Consider the following 18,537-nt stretch of genomic DNA (forward strand, 5'->3'; position numbering starts at 1 on the left):
TGGGACAGGGGAGGTAAAGCAAAATTCCTGAGGCCCTACTATGTACTGGATTTTTTTTTAAGTCATCATGGCAGCCTCATTTCCATTGAAACCGTGAGCAGAATAAGGGTTGCAGAGGTTTAGTAACTGTGTAGAATGAGCGTGGGCAACTAGGGTGATGGCATGATGGAAGCAGTCCTGGCAGAAACAGGTTTGGGATTTAGCTGTGGACTTCACCGGAAGGCTCCCCCCAGGGGGTGAGATGTCGCACTGCTGGAGGGACCTCCCGCCCTGTCCATCACCAGTGGGAGTGTATAACCAGCTGTATGTCTTGGTGTCTGTGACTGCTGACTTGAGCCGTCATTCTTGTGGCAAGATGAGAAATACCTAGATAGTGGATTCAGTTGTGATGCTCTGAATGGTATTGCATGGGAGTGGTGGGCCTTCATTCTGCTGAGGGCCACCAGCCTTGGGATTTATTTTTTTAATTGAAATATAGTACTCTTGCCTGGAAAATCCCATGGACAGAGGAGCCTGGTAGGCTGCAGTCCACAGAGTCACTAACAGTCGGACATGACTGAGCGACTTCACTTTCACTTTTCACTTTCATGCATTGGAGAAGGAAATGGCAACTGACTCCAGTGTTCTTGCCTGGAGAATCCCAGAGACGGGGGAGCCTGGTGGGCTGCCGTCTGTGGGGTCTCACAGAGTCAGACACAACTGAAGTGACTTAGCAGCAGCAGCAGCATAGTTGATTTACATTGAATGTTATTTTCAGATGTACAGCACCATGATTCAGTTAATATATACATATATATATATATTCTTTTTCAGATTCTTTTCCCTCATAGATTACTACAAAATAATTGAGTATATAGTTCCCTGAGGAAAGCAATCAAGGGCCATTCAAGTGGAAAAGCTAAAAACAAGTTACCTAAAGGGACCAAATTATTTTTTAAGTAAGAATCGATTACAAAGGTTTTTTCCTCATTTTAAAAAACAAGTATTGCAAAGTGCAGCAGCATCCTGCTTTAGAGTGAGAAGGGCTTTTAGAAACCATCTGGTTCAACCTCTCGGTTTTTTAGATGAGGAACTTTGGTTCAAAGAAATTGTTGGGTTTTTTTCCCCAAGCCAAAATCACATGGTTTATTAGAGACATAGCTGTCTCTAAGCACCAAACTTTTCTGATTCAAGAGTCCAGTATTGTGACGTTCTATTCAGAACTCAGACCTGAGAGTTGTTATAGCGGAGCCAGATTAGTGCTAGCCAGTCATGAGCTGTAAGCATCAAGAGTTTTTGTTGTTCAACGCCAGATTTTACTTGGAGTAATACAACACAGATCCCTTTGGGAATTTTCGTGCATGTCATGAAAAGCCAGCTTTTATCTCTGTCCTCCAGTGTACTGCCCACTTCTGCAGTCCACATATCATTCTTATATCTTTCAGAGATGAGTAAGGGAGCAGAAGCTAGTGGTGGCCTGCTGCCTTGGAGGGCAGTCAGAAGTGGCAGGATGGCAAGGGTTTAGCTCTGTGAAATCTTTGCTTTTCAGGCTCTGTAAATGCATCTTCTCTCCCTGCTTTGGCCTTATCATACTTGATTCTATAATTATGGAATATGCAGAAGGTTTCTAGTAATATGCTAAGAGCGGTGGGGATGAAGTACAGACTCTAGAGGAGATAAAATCTCCGGCTTAATGGGATCTTTTGACCAGTTTTAGTTTTAAATGTGATGCAGCTTAAAGAGTACTTGAACTAGAAGAAAATAAAGTAATTATCAACTGCAAGTCTTTCATTTTACAAAGAAGCTACAGCCCCAAAGCTGATATTGTCTATTTGGTATTGTTGTTCCTATTTTATTTATTTACTTATTTTTCTATCCTGATGCAGTATGGGCTGCAATCAGCCTATGAAGGTATAGAATTAAAATTTAGTGAGGGGATCTCTGTGTATGTGTGGAAGGGGGGTGGGGAAACGGGGAAGGTAAATTGAAAACATGGCCTAGGGGAAAATTTTTGAAAAGTTAATACCCCAGGATACATGGTAAAGTTCGGTACGTATTCTGTACTTGTATTGGTTCCTAGCAGCCAACTGAAAGGGGCGTAGATGGTATGGTCCATTGAGTTTATAAGTTAAATAGACCATAGCAGAGGAGAAGCAAAGCTTGCCATGATTTTGAGGTGGAGAGAAACTTTTCCATGCATTATCATAAATTTGTGTTAATATTCTTTTGGCAAGCTACAACATTCTTGTATTATATTTCCTGATTCAGAACCCTAGATAATGTACAATCAAAAATGAAAAGATTCATATATACTACAGTAGCACCTGTGTTAACAGCCAACCACATGGCGATGGCATATTTTTGTCAGAAATATTGAATCAAAGCTGGATACTTATCAGAGCCTAAGGTGATAATCCCTCATTTCAGAGAAAAGGGTTCATTATGTAAGAAGTCAGAACTTCTGAAAGTAATGTCAAGTGGGCCATACAGTGTTCTCCAAACTGCAGGGCATAACTCTTAAATAGATCATGAAATCCGTTTAGGAGGTTGTACCCAGTGTATTTTTTTCTTTAATGAAATGGATTAACACGGAATATACCAGAATGGAAGCTATCAGAGGAGGGTTGTGAGTAATTATGGTTGTGTAAAATGTACTTGTTACCCAGATTGTGGTCCAAAAAGTTCAAAAGCCATTGTCATCCAAGCATAAAAGGGGCACAGCAGAGTCTTGGGCATAGGGTCGGATTAGGGTTGACCTAGGCTTTGGCGGGAGTCGGAGGGAGTGGCAAAGAAGCTGCAAGCAGAGGTGCCCGTTGGAGGCTCGGGCTGAGACTGAAGAGGGCAAAGTGATTTCGCTCAGTTGTGTCCGACTCTTTGTGACCCCATGGGCTGTAGCCCACCAGGCTTCTCCGTCCATGGGATTTTCCAGGCAAGAGTACTGGAGTGGGTTGCCATTTCCTTCTCCAGGGGATCTTCCCAACCCAGGGATCGAACCTGGGTCTCCTGCATTGCAGGCAGACGCTTTACTCTCTGAGCCACCAGGGAATCTCAGGGACCTCAGCAAATCCATGTGCTCCAGAAGCAGCACTTTTCAAAACCTGTGGCTGTCATGGGGATGAGGGAGAGTACGTTTGTGGTTGTTGGGAGTCTTACCCTGAAATACACAGGCAAGGTCATGAGAAGGGGGGACCGTTCCATCACACTCATTTTCCCACCAACAAGAGCCCTTCCCCAGATCGAAACCAGGCCTTCAGCTGGAGGCTCTATGGACGTGCTTGTCCAGTACAAGAGCCGTGAGTCACCTGTAGCTACAGAGCCATTGTAATGTGGCTGGTCCCAAAGGAGCTGTGCTCTTAAGTGTAAAATACACTCCAAATTTACAAGGATGTAAAATGTCTCGTTAATTTTTTAAATACTGATTTATCGCTTGTTGAAATGATAGCATTTTGGATATATTGAGTTAAATAAAACGTATTGTTGAATTGACTTCACCTGTTTCATTTTGCTTTTGTAATGTGTCTGCTGGACATTTAAAAATTACATACTTGGCTTATGCTGCCTCTAAATTTCCTCTTAAAGGACTGTTTTGCTATTACTCTTAACCTTTGCTTTCGAGATTTTTCCACATGCTTCTCAATCTTCAAAACATCTTTAAGAAAAAAAGTCTTTTTTTTTTTTTTTCACTTTGTGATGAAATTCAAATGCACAGTTTGAGTTAATGCTTTGGTGAGAATAGATTTTTTTCCCCAGTAATTTGCGTATCAGTCAAGTCAGTAATGAATTGAACCTTCCTTGGTTGGTTGGGGAAAGGGACTAGAAAATGGGTTCCTCCTTTCTTAAGGTTTGGGGGTTGGGGTGATGGCACAAAAAGAGGGTAAAATGATGGGAAACAGTTGTGTGCCTACCATTCATTTCACTCAGGCTGCTGCCTGGGCACAGCCTTGCTGTGAGAGATTTTTGGCTTTCAGGGGGGTGGGAGGGAGGCCTGATTTTAGAGTATGCTTTGTTCCCTGGCAATTTGATAATTTTTGATTTGATAATTGCTAATTTCAATAAGTGGCACTTTTTTTTTTTTCTCCTCCTGAGCTAAATTTGGCTCTTGGTTTGGATTTCAAGATTTCTCCCTACTTATTTTTGACTGTCGGGATCCCAAGAAATTTGAAACCCTTTTCAATCCTTAATCATAAGGGAAGGATCTAAAGCTTCCTTGTGATTAAGGATGGAAAGCCGCCTGTTTCCTCTGAGGCCCCATCTTAGAAGTCTGCTCCCCCCGCCCAGATAGTGTCCCGGAACCTTCCCTCCTCAGGTCTCAGTGCTGACTCTAGCCCTGCTCCACCCATACCCTCACCCTCGCCAGGGTGACCATAGGTCTCATTGTCTGTCCAAGATTCCATACCTCAGGTCCAGTATTTGGAACTGAGCAAAGGAAAATACGGGTATAATGCTTCCAAGGATTCTGGTTTTTGAAAGGAAAATGATTGTAAGGCCTCATGATTGAAAGATGGTTTGAAACCGAAATTGAAGCGTTTGCTGCATTTTAACTGTTCGTGAGAATCCGTGTGGTTCTGCCAACAAGCAGAAGCGAGGTTGACGTGTCTTCTCTGTCCCTTCGCCCTAGGAGTTGCTCTGAGACCTACCGCATGCCAGTGATGGAGTACAAAATGAACGAAGGGGTTTCCTATGAATTCAAGTTTCCCTTTCGAAATAACAACAAGTGGCAAAGGAATGCCAACAAGGGGCCTCATTCGCCTCAAGTCCCATCCCAGGTGCAGAGTCCCATGACCTCAAGGCTGAACGCCGGGAAGGCGGACGGGAAGATGCCTCCTCCGGAAAGAGCCGCCAACATCCCCCGCAGCATCTCTAGCGATGGGCGCCCACTGGAGAGGCGGTGAGTGTGTCTTCCTAGGTTTGCCCTGAATCTCTGCCCCAGATTTAAATATCTCCAGGCCCAGAAGTACCAGTGTTGGAGCTGCCCATATTTTACTAGAAATCAAAAACTAAAACTGCGATGCATGCACTAGTGGTCTTCAAAGCATGGTAGCGTTCCAAAGCCAGCAGGATAAATGAAGATATGTTCCGGCAAAGCATTCGGCCCTGTGTAATGGCATCTGGGCTTTGCTCTTTAATTTTGCTGTGGTACCAATGGAAATCATCATTGCACACTTAGGAGCCATATGAACTAGAACTTGGCAGTCTCTTTGAGGTGACATTGACCATATCATCATCTTTGACAGTCTTTGACTTGTAGGGGATTAGTGATATGATTGTAGCAACACTGAAGGTTTTTGGTTGGGTGTCTGTGTTCGTGTTACTTTGTTATAAAGAATTGTGAGAAGGGAAAGCCACTGCTGCCACTGCTGCTGCTGCTGCTGCTGCTGCTGCTGCTGCTGCTGCTGCTAAGTCACTTCAGTTGTGTCCGACTTTGTGCGACCCCACAGACAGCAGCCCATTAGGTCCCCCTGTCCCTGGGATTCTCCAGGCAAGAACACTGGAGTGGGTTGCCATTTCCTTCTCCAGTGCATGAAAGTGAAAAGTGAAAGTGAAGTCGCTCAGTCATGTCCAACTCTTCGTGACCCCCTGGAATGCAGCCTACCAGGCTCCTCCATCCATGGGATTTTCCAGGCAAGAGTGCTGGAGTGGGGTGCCATGTGTTACTTTGTTATAAAGAATTGTGAGAAGGGAAAGCTGCTAGTATACTACAAACATACTTTCCACTGCTCTGAATGCAGAAGAAAATAGTGCATGTTAGAACACTCAGTCCTGAGTAACGTAGTTAAAAGGAGCGGGGATTGAGGGATCCCCTAACATTTTTGTCTCAAATTCACAATAAAATGCAGCACTGTGAACTAAGAACCTAGGGCAAATATTAAAATAGAGTAAGTACTCTTAAAATGTGAATACAAATGGATGGCGTAATTTTAAGTCATTGTACTATAAATTCAGATTCTCCAAATTGCCTCGACTGCAGTTTGGCTCAGTGACCTGGTCCTCTGCTAGAAGAAGCTGGCTTCCGTCTGCACGCACTGCCTTTTCCCCATCATTGTGCTTGTCTTGATCACATCTCTGCGTGTTTTTGTGGTCCCCACACTATAGAGGGGATCAGGAACCCTCAGAGCTGGCAGGGAGAAGTCTCTGTTCCAGAAGCTGCTGTGGGAAGAAGAAAGGTCCCTATGGAGCCAAAATGTGAGCCTGACTCCAGCCAGAACAGGGCGCCAAGGAAAACGTCCCAGCGATGCTTCAGAAGTCATTGGTTCAGACTGAGAGCAGAAAGTTGGAGGTTTTCAAAACCACACTATGATGTCTTTTATCTTAAAAAGCATAAAACATTGTCATTTAACTATTTCAGAAATACTAGAATACCATGTAGAAATAATCTGATCAAAACAGACAACCAAAAAAAAAACTATAGTTGTCTTTCTAAAATTCCTCATGTAATCCTGGGGATTTATTTACAGAGCCTTGCTATTTATCTCAATAAAAGATTCCTCTCCCAGAGTGGCTACATTCCCATCTGGACTCCTCTTGCTTTCATTATTTTCGGGAAGGAAAAGCATCCAAGTAATCGCTGAATAAATTCTTTGTTCTGCACATTCCAAACTTGGCTCCCTCTGAGGTGTGTGTTAACTGGAATTCATGATTTGGCCCACATTTTGAAAGATGAACCTCGGAAACTGTTGTTTAGAGAAGGACCTTTTGTTCCTCTCAATGCTATTTTCTTTCTTTCAGAGACAATCATCAGGATTTTATGAGTGAAATCAGTTTCATGTTATTTTATATGATATCCCATATAATAAAATAGCAGAATGTATTTTGATTCCATGTTGAATTTAATTTCTGCAACAGAAACTAAAGCTTATGGCTGAATGTTCTGACCTCTGAAAGTGAAAATATTTTTTGTAGCTTATTATCCTCTTAGGATGCAGGCAAGTGCTATAGAATGCATCACTCCATTTATAGAAGTTCTCTCTGTGGGTGTTTGTGTGTACCTTTCCCATAACTCTACCCAAAGGATAGGGAATTCTCATGCTCCCCCTGTAAGACTGAAGTAGTAGCCCTGTGGCTCTCCAAGGCATAAGACGAAAGTGGCAGAAGTGAGGCTACCAATGGCTTTTGGAAAATTTAACCTCTACTAAGTCCTCTTAGTGTCAGATATCCTTTAAGACACTGGACTAGGATTTCAGATCTAACGATGGAGGGTTTGTAAACGCTAAGCTCTAAATTTTCAGATTATTTGTCTCCTCTTCATTTTAAAGGGTGTGGAATTAGATGGCTGTTCTTCTCTTGTAAAAATTTAAGAGTTTGATGTCCTGTCCCATCATTCCTAACTTTCAGTAAAGCAGTATTTCTTATTTAAGTTTTAACTTTGAGGCATACACAGAAGGTATTGTTTGAGAAACTGTATATTGCTGCTGTTTGCTGAATGAGTATTCAGTAGACTCCGAATACCAGGAATACTTCCCAAGTCCTCCATTAAGACCTAGAGTCATAAAATAGACCTGAGAATATCATTTCCTCCATGAAACATAGTAAAATAAAACTAAAGAATGTAAGCATTCCCTTCTTAGTTCTACTGAGAACAAATTACGTTACTGCAACATGGACTTGATGCTCCTAGCTGGCCATACCTCCCCATCTGACTCTCCCCCTTCATCCCAGCCCTGCCTCTGGGTACCACCATTTGCCTTTGTACCTGGCCCATCTGTAGAGTGATACGGACCTTTCAGATGAATCACAAGTGGTCAAAACTGATGCCGTGGTCTGCCATTCCTTGAATCTTACCTTGCCAATAGTGGCATAAGCCTGATACTGAGACTAAAGGATGGTCCCTTGGTATCAGTATAGGATTGGTTCCAGAACCTCCCTGGATACCAAAACCTGCAGCTACTCAAGTCCTGTAATTAACCCTCATATCCTCAGCAGGTCTGCAGGTCATGAACATAGTAGTATATGTAATGAAAAAAATTTCCTGTAGAAGTGAACCTATGCAGTTCAAACCCATATTGTTCAAGAGTCAGCTGTATTGCCTTTACGTGGTTGGTTTGTTTCATTTATTTTTCTCCCCCAGGTCAGGCAAGTTGTATTAAACTGTAAAGAACCAGCTTATTTAGGATGAAGTGTGCAGCCACCTCAAGCCTACTTGGCACATGCTACACAAATCTGCCTACTTCATTCACCACGACTGGACACAGCACAGTTCATTTTAAATGAAAACTGAATATACTGCTTGTAGAAACCTAGTTTACTGCTTGTAGAAGCATGAATGAAGTCGCTCAGTCGTGTCCGACTCTTTGCGACCCCATGGACTGTAGCCTATTAGGCTCCTCCGTCCATGGGATTTTCCAGGCAAGAGTGCTGGAGTGGATTGCCATTTCCTTCTCCAGGGGATCTTCCCAACCCAGGAATCGAACCCAGGTCTCCTGCATTGCAGGCAGACGCTTTACCGTCTGGGCCACCAGGGAAGCCCTGTAGAAGCATAGTTTTCTTGAATTGTATGCAAGTTCCCAGAATTAAAGGTCCTTAGAAACAATTTTTAAAAAATACTTGTGAAACAGATTATCCTTTTTCACAATTTTTATGACAAACTCAAAGGTGTTGTTATTTGGAGTTTCTAACAAGAATTATTTAACTGAATTTTGCTCTCTATACATTGATTAGAAAAACTGATACAATAGGAGTAGATGACCCATTTGCCATCTAAGTAGAATAAAGTCTGATTAGATTTGGTTTAAATATAGGAGCTTTATGCTATCTAGGTGGCCTTTCATGTATAGAATTTTATGGTATTTGTGGGAGAAGTTCTTATTGACAGAATTATTATTTTTTGTTCAGTAGCTAAATTGTGTCTGCTTCTTTTTGACCCCATGGACTGTAGCATGCCAGGCTTCTCTGTCCATCTCCAGCTCCCAGAGTTTGCTCAGACTTATGTCCATTGAGTTGGTGATGACATCCAACTATCTCTTCCTCTGCTGCCCCCTTCTCCTGCTCTCAATCTTCACCAGTATCAGGGTCTTTTCCACTGAGTTGGCTCCTTGCATCAGGTGGCCAAAGTATTGGAGCCTCAGCATCAGTCCTTCCAATGAATATTCATGGTCGATCTCCTTTGGAACTGGCTGTTTTGATTTCCTTGCTGTCCAAGGGACTTTCAAGAGTTCTCCAGCACCACAATTCAAAAGCATCAAGAACTGATAAAATTAATGTTTAACAAAAACAGGTGATATGGTGCAATCTCTATTTTGGCCTCAAATTAATCTTGAGTGTAAGGACAGTACTGAAATTAAGTTAGCTGGCTGTGGTACACTGAATTTAACACATTACTGTGTTTAAACATAATATGGGATTAGTAATAAAACCCTGATCTGTGTTAATGTGCTCAGAAAAGCTTAAGTATATCAGGGGCTTTGCATAAACAACAGGCATGTTGGCATATAAAAGAATTTTCCTTTCTCCTTTTTGTAGATGAAGTATTGCCAAGCTTTCTATAAATATTTAATGTCAGATCATACTGAACCAATGCTCCTTTTGCATTTTACCTGGATGCCATCCTCTCCGCCTTTTTCCACTGCATTTAGCTTTCAGCAGCTGGATGGAGTGTTGCTTCTTAAACAGAGTTATAGCTGGCTACACTTGCAGCCTCCCTGATACCCTCCTCTGCAGATGTCTGCACTGTGCAGGGCATGAAGAGCGTGCCTAGAGGATATTGTTGAAACAAACGCAAATAGTTCTGTTTCTGTTTCAGTATCCATTAAACAAAAACTCCCCTTCCCCCACCCCTAGGCCCTTACCATTCTACTTTCTGTGAATTTGAGTGTCTTGGTACCTCACATAAATAGAAAATTTACGTTAGTGGAATCATACACTGTTTGTCCTTTGGGACTGGTTTATTTCACTTTAGCATAATGTATTCAGGCTTCATTCATGTTGTAGCATATGTTGAGTTTTCCTTCTTGCTTATTAGCTCAGGCTACTGTAACAAAATACCATAGATTCAGTGGCTTATACAATAGACATTTACTTGTGGAATCTGGAAATTCCAAAATCAAGGTTCCAAAAGGTGTGGTTCTTGGTGAGGACCCTCTTCTTGGCTTGTAAAAAAGCAGCTTCTTGCTGTGTCCTCACGTGACAGAGAGAGGAGGCTCTGGTTTCTTGCTCCTCTTATAAGGGCACTAATTGTGTCATGGGGGCTCCACCCTTATGACCTCATCTTAACCTGATTACCTTCCAAAGGCCCCACCTCCTAATGTCATTACACTGGGGTTAGGATTTCAACACATGAATTCCATGAGGAGTGAGGGTGGGAGGATCCCCAGGTGGCACAGTGGTGAAGAATCCACCTGCCAGTGCAGAAGCCACAGGAGACAGAGGTTTGATTCCTGGGTCAGGAAGATGCCCTGGAGGAGGGCATGGCAACCCACTGCAGTATTCTTGCCTGGATAATCCCACAGACAGAGGAGCCTGGTGGGCAGAGAGTAAGACACAACTGAGCTCACATGCTCGCGGGTGTGGGGAGGGGCACATGCAGTCCATAGCCTTCCCCTTTTCAAGACTGAGTACTATTCCACTGTGTGTATATACCACATTGTTCATCCATGCATCCATTAATGGACACTGGGTAAATCAGTTCATTTTTATAAAATAAAAAAGCAGGTAAAAGTGAAACACTATAATCTGATAAAGCCATAGAACTGAAGCTTAGATTTAAGTAGAATTTTTGCTTTTTATTGACTAAGTTTAGAATCCTGGTATAAAAGGTATATTGTGAGTAAAGCTATCTACTGTTGACTCAAAGTGAAAGGTGAGTTGTTCTTGATGGAATTTCCTATCATTGGTTTCAATTAGGTTGAAGCTGAATTATGCCTATTTTATTTGTCAGCCAAGATAAGGTAGAAAGCAGAGAGCTAGCTATACTCAACTTAAACTCACCAGGCTCTTAACCCTCCTTTGCCCCAGCTCTTCAAAGGAGTGAGTGCACTCTGGCATCCCCACTGGCCTCACTTTAGATGATTTGCAAGTTCACACTTTTAGAGAGGGCTTTCCAGGTGGCACTAGTGGTGAAGAACCCGTCTCCCAATGCTGGAGACCCAAGAGATGCAGATTCAATTTCTGGGTCAGAAAGATCCCTTGGTGGAGGGCATGGCAACCTACTCCAGTATTCTTGCCTGGAGAATCCCATTAACAGAGCCTGGCGGGCTACAGCGCATGGAGTCCCAAAGAGTCAGACACGACTGAAGCAACTTAGCACGCACTCACACACTTTTAGATTAGAGTATGAAGGTGCTTTCTATTCAGGCATTCAGAAAAGGGACGCAGTGGCCTGAGCCTGGCACACCTCCCAGCTCCCTTTCTTTTACAAACCATAGAGTGACCCAGGGAACAAGCCCAGGGTACTGTAAAGCCAAGGTACTGTAGTTACTCTGTTCAATCTGAGCTCGTCGGACAGGCCTGGCCCGGCACATAGTGAGTCTTAGAAAGTGGTGGTTGCTGTCTTCTTTGGTGGTGTTTTGTGGGTGCTCTTCTAAACACAGCTGCCTGGGGGTGAAAGGGGGCTCTAGTTCCAGTTGGGGACTTACAGGTGAGGGTAGAGCCAGCCAGAGCGGGCTCCTGAGTCAGTCTGCAGATTGGCCTGCATCCAGGCCATGCATGTGATGAGTCAGTGTGTTTCCAAGGAGCGGGTTGTGCCATCTTCAGCACCGGTTAACCTGGGTGAGACAGGATGAGTTCACGAGGCCTGCTGTGCTGGGAACAGTCATGGCGAACTGTGCAGCTGTGGAAGGAAATGCTGCAAAAACCCTCCGGTGAGTTGGAATAGCCTGAGAGATGAGCTTGAAAAAAGTGGTGTGCTCTGGGAAGAGCAGTGAGGTGACCAGTGGGCGTATTGTTCTGTGTGTCAGAGAGTTGTTCTTCTGAATGTGTCCAGCAGTCGGGTCTTGCGCTCTTATCCTTTTTAAGGGAGTTCTGCCTTAGGAACCACCCAGGGAGGCCTGGCCTGCTCACACCTTATGGGAAGGGCCTGAAGGGCCCTGAGGCTTCCTCCAGAAACACCCCTTGTCCACCCCCACAGCGGACAAGGGGCAGGCCTTCCCCAGAAGCCAGATGTGGCCCGTGTCCTGCTGTGGCCCTCACTGTTGTGAGAAGGCAGCAGGAGTCCTACCTAGGCCCTTTGTCCGATGAGGGCGCATACCCCACACAGACACATTTACCATCAGGAATTTAAATAACTCAGGGGTGAAAACAGTGGTAATGCTTATACCTTATAAGGGAGTGCTCCCTTATATCTGAAATAGCTGACGTTTTTCTTTAGGATTTGTCGATTGCACCGCACATGTATAAATATGTGGAAATTAGTGATACTGAAGACAGGTGAGCTACCTAGACCCCCCCCCCCCCCCCCCGCCCCGCCTAAGGTCATCAGTGTGACATTTTCAGTAAGCCTCCTGTTGAGAACCTGGGATAATGGCCAGTCTGGCTGAGGTCTGCCTCCACTCGTGGAGATCCCTCAGTCTGCCATCCGCCTGGTGTTAAAATATTGGCCGTTCCAGTATTCTTACACGGAAAATTCCACGGACAAAGGAGCCTGGTGGGCTGTAGCCAGTGGGGTTGCAGAGAGTCAGACATGACTGAGGGGGCGTGAAAAGAGAAGTTTAGGACAGTTGTACAGAGCGGGTGGGGGTCTCAGAGACCCCTTGAGGAAGGTGCACAGCAGCACAGAGGCCATCACCGCATGCTGTATTTTGGCTTCTGCATCCCTTTTCTTGTGTAATGCAATGGGATTGAGTTTATTTTTAGTTTCTTCCAGTTTTTAAAAGCCTAGCATGCTCCAGGAGACCACTTAATTTATTCTCACCGAAGGATTTGGTTGTGACTCTCTTCATGAAGTATTTGAACATCGGTGGAGGGAAGAACCAATTAAAATTAAAGAGGCTAGTATTTGTGGTGGGCTAATAGATTCTTTCTATATGAAATCTCATTAATTTTAGGCTCATTTCATCAGTTCTCTTGGGCCTTGGTAAAAAATAAAAGAGTATTTGGTCATTGCCCGCCATCTCAGGGGCTGCAGGGCCAGCTCTGACCACACTACTGCTTTGCTGCAGAACCTTCTAGGCTGCCCTGTTGCCTAATAGATGAAGTTTGTGCTCCCTCAGTTTACCAAACGTGGGCCCACCCTCCCAGACACATTTGTCCTCCTGGTCACAGCCTGCACCAATATCCTACCCGTGTCAACTGTTCCAGCCAAAGATACTGCTGTGGTGGCCACATACGCCCTCCTGTTCCTGTGTCCTAACTCTGGACTTCTGTGAAAATCCTTTGTTTCCTACAAAATGAATCTCAAGTGCATTTCCTCACAAAGCTTGCTTTTCCCATAGGATCTGACCTCTAACCTGCCTGAGCTGCCTCTGCATTCAGTTTGAACTGCCCTCATGACAATAACATTCTACTTGCATTTTGCTTAAGAGCTATAGGCAGCTGTTTTTTTTTACTAAGTTCATATTCTGTGCCACACTCTGATCAAAGTCCCTCATGTTGAGTTTTCTCAGTTGATCTGCCCAGCCACCCAGTAAGTTGGTTGCTGTTTACTCCTTTTACAGATAAGAATGCCCAGGGATTGAGAAATGAAATCATTTGTGCAGGGTCCTGGCTGGTTTATAGTGACGCTGAGATGAGCACTATCAGAGCCCGTATCTTAGCCACCATGTCACAAGAATGAAATCTACCACCATATATAAGTGGTGCTGAAGAAATACTTGACAAGTTTGAAAGTGAGAATTAGTAAAAAGTGACAAAGAGAATGAGTGAAATGAGTAATCACCAGTATTTGTAAGCTAATAGAAGTTGATTTTGTTGTAGATTATTAATGTGCATTTCATGTAAAGCATGAAATCTACCACCATATATAGGTGGTGCTGAAGAAATACTTGACAAGTTTGAAAGTGAGAATTAGTAAAAAGTGACAAAGAGAATGAGTGAAATGAGTAATCACCAGTATTTGTAAACTAATAGAAGTTGATTTTGTTGTAGATTATTAACGTGCATTTCATGTAAAGCATGAAATCTACCACCATATATAGGTGGTACTGAAGAAATACTTGACAAGTTTGAAAGTGAGAATTAGTAAAAAGTGACAAAGAGAATGAGTGAAATGTGTAATCACCAGTATTTGTAAGCTAATAGAAGTTGATTTTGTTGTAGATTATTAACGTGCATTTCATGTAAAGCATTCATAGCTCAGTTGGTAAAGAATCCTCCTGTAGTACAGGAGACCCTGGTTTGATTGCTAGGTCGGGAAGATCCTCTGAAGAAGGGATAGGCTACCCACTCCAGTATTCTTGGGTTTCCCTTGTGGCTTAGCTGGTAAAGAATCTGCCTGCAGTGCAGGAGACCTGGGTTCAACCCCTGGATTGGGAAGATCCCCTGGAGAAGGAAAAGGCTACCCACTCTGGTATTCTGGTCTGGAGAATTTCATGGGCTATATATATAGTCCATGGGGTTGCAAAAAGTCAGACACAACTGAGTGACGTTCACTTTCACTACTAAAAATATATCATTAAAAAAAAAACCTAGGTCTTAAAAAAAAAAGAAATACTTGCTAGATAAATGTATTCATGTTTACATGCTAAGGGGGCCCAGCCACATGCAGTCAGGGGCAGCTTCAGGTATGTGCACAGGGCCCCACACTTAGAAGGGTCCATGCTGGGTTTAATGCTCTGCTGTTGCTGTCTTGGAAGTTTTAGTATGTTTGAACAAGGAGACCTGAAGTTTCATTTGCACTGGGCCCCACAAATGGTGTAGCTGGTACTGTCTGCAGCCCGTTTTTATCTTCTGTTTTGTAGAGTCACCCTTAGATATAAAATTGACTCATCTCAGGAGGCACCCATGATGTGTGCTGGGCTGTGAACCTCTGAAGGCTTGCCAGCAACTGGGAAGTGATGATCCGTTTATCTCAGTGTGATGAACCGTGGTACTTTCCTAACTGTACCAGAGTTACTCGTGGTTGTAAACTGATCTTGTCCCAGGAGGCTCATCAGAACAGGATTTCAGTGGTCAAGTCTGAATAGCTGGTAGGAACTGTATGGTCAGAAAGCCAGGGATAGCTCTGGTTCACAAAGTTTGGAAGAGACGAAAAGACGGAGGGGTGAGTTGCTCGGATTCGAACACAACTTGTTCAAACTCTAGTCTGAATACAGCAGCCAAGTGATGTTACGTTGAATCATTTTAGAGAATTTTTTTTAACAGAATTCTGGGGAGAATCCCGGTTGATATGCATTCCTAAAGACAGACTTGAACCGAATCCTGTTCTCTGGGTGAATAGCGTTTAATTGCTAAGTTATGGTAAAATGCTGTGCTTAATTATGGACTCGGATATCTAATTTGTCAGTCATCGCTGCTATTTGAAACTCTCTTGGTTGTTCTTGCCATCATTCCGCTGTTTGCACTTGAGATACAGAGGGCCTTATCTCCCTGGACACATCCAAGCACTGCTATCCCTTTGGAGTAAAAGGCAGGAAACGGGCATAATTGAACCCATACATAACTATGCAAGGAAAAAAACTTAGCATCAATTACACAGATACTGAGTTCCTTATCCATAAATTGGTAAATCAGTCTCCAGAGATCAATTTAATAAGAGCCTATCAATATTAACATCATATGTGTAGTCCTGTGAGTTGATTCATGGGGAGGGTGTGGTGAGATGTGGGTTATTTCATTAGATAGCTGGAATTTTTTTTTTTTTTTTTTGGCACTTCTCTTCTCCCTTTTATCTTGACATGAGAAGGCTTCTGGAAAAATGAAGAACTGATATTGATCTTGGACCATTTCTTCCTAAATGTCCGTTCCAGTCAACTGTCTGCTTTCATTGCAATGAAATGTACTGCATATAAATGGAAAGCTGGCGTTGAGTGTAGTCCTGCAGACTATGGGAGTATTGTCTGTCGGTCTGATGATCATGACTTTTTCAATTGCTGCATTCTTTGAACAGTCCAAAAGCCCCCAGTGTTTTATTTCTGCAGAGGAAAGTCATAGCCATAGAGAAAATTTAAGATTGGTTACTTTAAAAACATTTAGTTATTTCTCAGCTAAGTTGATAAAAATGTAGGGAAGAGAATCTACTGAAATAAATGCTAAAAAGGTTTTTAGATACTTCCTTTCTAACTGTGAGCATAACATTCTCAAAGATTATTTCTTTAATTCCACAAAATCAAAAGATGTCACAGCAAGTGACAGATATATTCAGCTTAGTCCTGTAACCCTATTCAGACATTAATAGGGGCTCGTTAAGACTGAGAGAAAGTAGAAAGATCTATGTTTATCTCAAAAGAAAAGAAAAGACTTGTGATCCCCTCAGGTGGAGTTGGGGGCAGGGGCTTGGAGGTTCAAGAGGCTAGCATGCTGACTTCCTCTGTGAGCCAGTTTGGGGGTTACTCTTTTTCAAAGCATCAAGACAGCAACCAGCCAAAATTTCAGTAATGATCAGCCGTGGTCTCTGGCAGTAGACTGCCAATGCCAGGCAGGCAGGAACCTCCCACTCCCTGAACGAGATCTGTTTTCCAGTAATATTTGTGAGCTGGTATCAAATTCAGAGTATTTGGAAAGAATACTAAGTCATCAGAATAAGGGCTAATTCTGATTATTATTTTGTTTTTGCCTGCCCTACATACGTCTAGAGTCATAAAAACATTTGGGTGGCATTCCATCAGTTGCTATATGTGTGTTCTGTGTGTGTGGACAGTCCGAAACAATGCCACTATTGAGTTATTTAAGTGCAGAAAAGGCCTGGGAATGAATGCTGGCCTTCTGGAAATGCTGTTTTTTCACTTTGGGATAACTCCAGTAACCAAGTAGAATTTTCTGATACATCTGCCAAATAAAAGAGCTGAGGTTGAGAAGTAGCATAAGATATTTTAATGTACGTTTTGGAGAGCAGGGTAAGAAAAGCAAGCTCTAAATATAAATGTGAAAGTTACATTTTGACTTTGGCTATGGAATCTTGTTGTTACTTCCTTGTAGAAGCACCATGAATATAATTCAGTGGTGTTACTTGTTTATCCCAAAAAGAGTTAAAAAATCTTCAGGCCCCCAAACATTGCATTGGCCCCAACAGCATTCACATCTCTGCTGTCATCCCCCTTCTTTTCATCTTTATGTAACACCTCCTCTTCGCATTAAGAAAGGCAAAGCAGCAGCAAAATGAAACTGTACTTGAAGTTTCTCTGTATTGTGCATGCGTGCTAAGTTGCTTCAGTCATGTCCGACTCTTTGTGACCCCATGGACTGTAGCCACCAGACTCCTCTGTCCATGGAATTCTCCAGACGAGAATACTGGAGCGGGTTGCCATGCCCTCCCCCAGGGGATCTTCCTGACCCAGGGATGGAACTCCTGCCTCTTAGGTCTCGTGCATTGGCAGGTGGATTCTTGACCACTAGCGCCACCTGGGAAGCCCTTCTCTGAATTAGGTGCATCTTCCGGGATTTCTCTGGAAGGAGTGATGCTAAAGCTGAAACTCCAGTACTTTGGCCACCTCATGCGAAGAGTTGACTCATTGGAAAAGACTCTGTTGCTGGGAGGGATTGGGGGCAGGAGGAGAAGGGGATGACAGAGGATGAGATGGCTGGATGGCATCACTGACTTGATGGACGTGAGTCTGGGTGAACTCCAGGAGTTGGCGATGGACAGGGAGGCCTGACGTGCTACGATTCATGGGGTCGCAAAGAGTCGGACATGACTGAGCGACTGAACTGAACTGAACTGAAAAACCAAACTCTTCAGGCAGAAGTGGTTCATGCTGTCCTAGTTTTCCTCTTGGTAACCTCCTCCTTCCCTTCTTACCCCCACTCCAGTCCCTTTCCAGTTACTTACGGATAAACAGTGAGAAATTGGGAGATGTTTTAATGGAAAAGAAGGCATAGCAGAATCACACCTGATAACAAGTTTGTCACTGAGGAGAGAGTTGGGGCTCCCCAAGAGAGATCTGCCTCTTGGACATAGACCAACTTTGGGAGTCACATTTTGGGGTATCTGTCCTTATTCTTTCTCTGTTAGAAAAGCTTCTGAGTGTGATTCTGTTATCCCTTCTGTCAGTTTCCTGTACCTGGAGCCCTCTGCTCTATTTCAGAAGGTACATAGGTTCCCTATAGGAAACTGCCGTGCTTCAGTGAAGAAGGTCCCAGGGCTTCAAAACTTTTGTCTTCAGTGTTAGACTCCTTTATGTGCAAAATCATCTGACCCTGCAGACCCCTTGCAAGCTGTCTTATTAAGCACAGAAAACCCATCTTTCTCTAGAGAATAGCAATAGCCTGACGCAGAGTGCAGTGGACTCAGAAATTCAAGAGGCCTGGCTTAGTGAAAAAATGACTTTGATTCCCCTCTCTCAACTATAAAATGGAAATGACCTGCCCTGCTGCCCCTTTACAAGAGCCAATGATCTGGATCAGCATTTAGTTCTGAAATAAAATATCATTGTTTTAGCTGATGTTATGATTTAGCTGACAGATTGTCACAGGCTTCAGCCTCACTTATTAATATCCTGCAGTTGCCCCAGTGCCTCCTTGAATAGAGCGAGTAGA

At 43.4% G+C, this 18,537-nt stretch overlaps 1 protein-coding gene across 1 annotated transcript in view; it reads left to right on the top strand.

Annotated features, from left to right (window-relative positions):
* SIPA1L1 (signal induced proliferation associated 1 like 1) overlaps positions 1-18,537 on the top strand; it is a 138,237-nt gene that overhangs the window by 70,595 nt on the left and 49,105 nt on the right. Inside the window, exon 9 of the mRNA XM_052646386.1 lies at positions 4,598-4,867. Within this exon, the coding sequence (XP_052502346.1) occupies positions 4,598-4,867 (270 nt within the window). The remainder of the gene's footprint in view (positions 1-4,597; positions 4,868-18,537) is intronic.

This window comes from Budorcas taxicolor, chromosome 10 (assembly GCF_023091745.1).
Source record: "Budorcas taxicolor isolate Tak-1 chromosome 10, Takin1.1, whole genome shotgun sequence".
Classification (NCBI taxonomy): Eukaryota; Metazoa; Chordata; class Mammalia; order Artiodactyla; family Bovidae; genus Budorcas; species Budorcas taxicolor.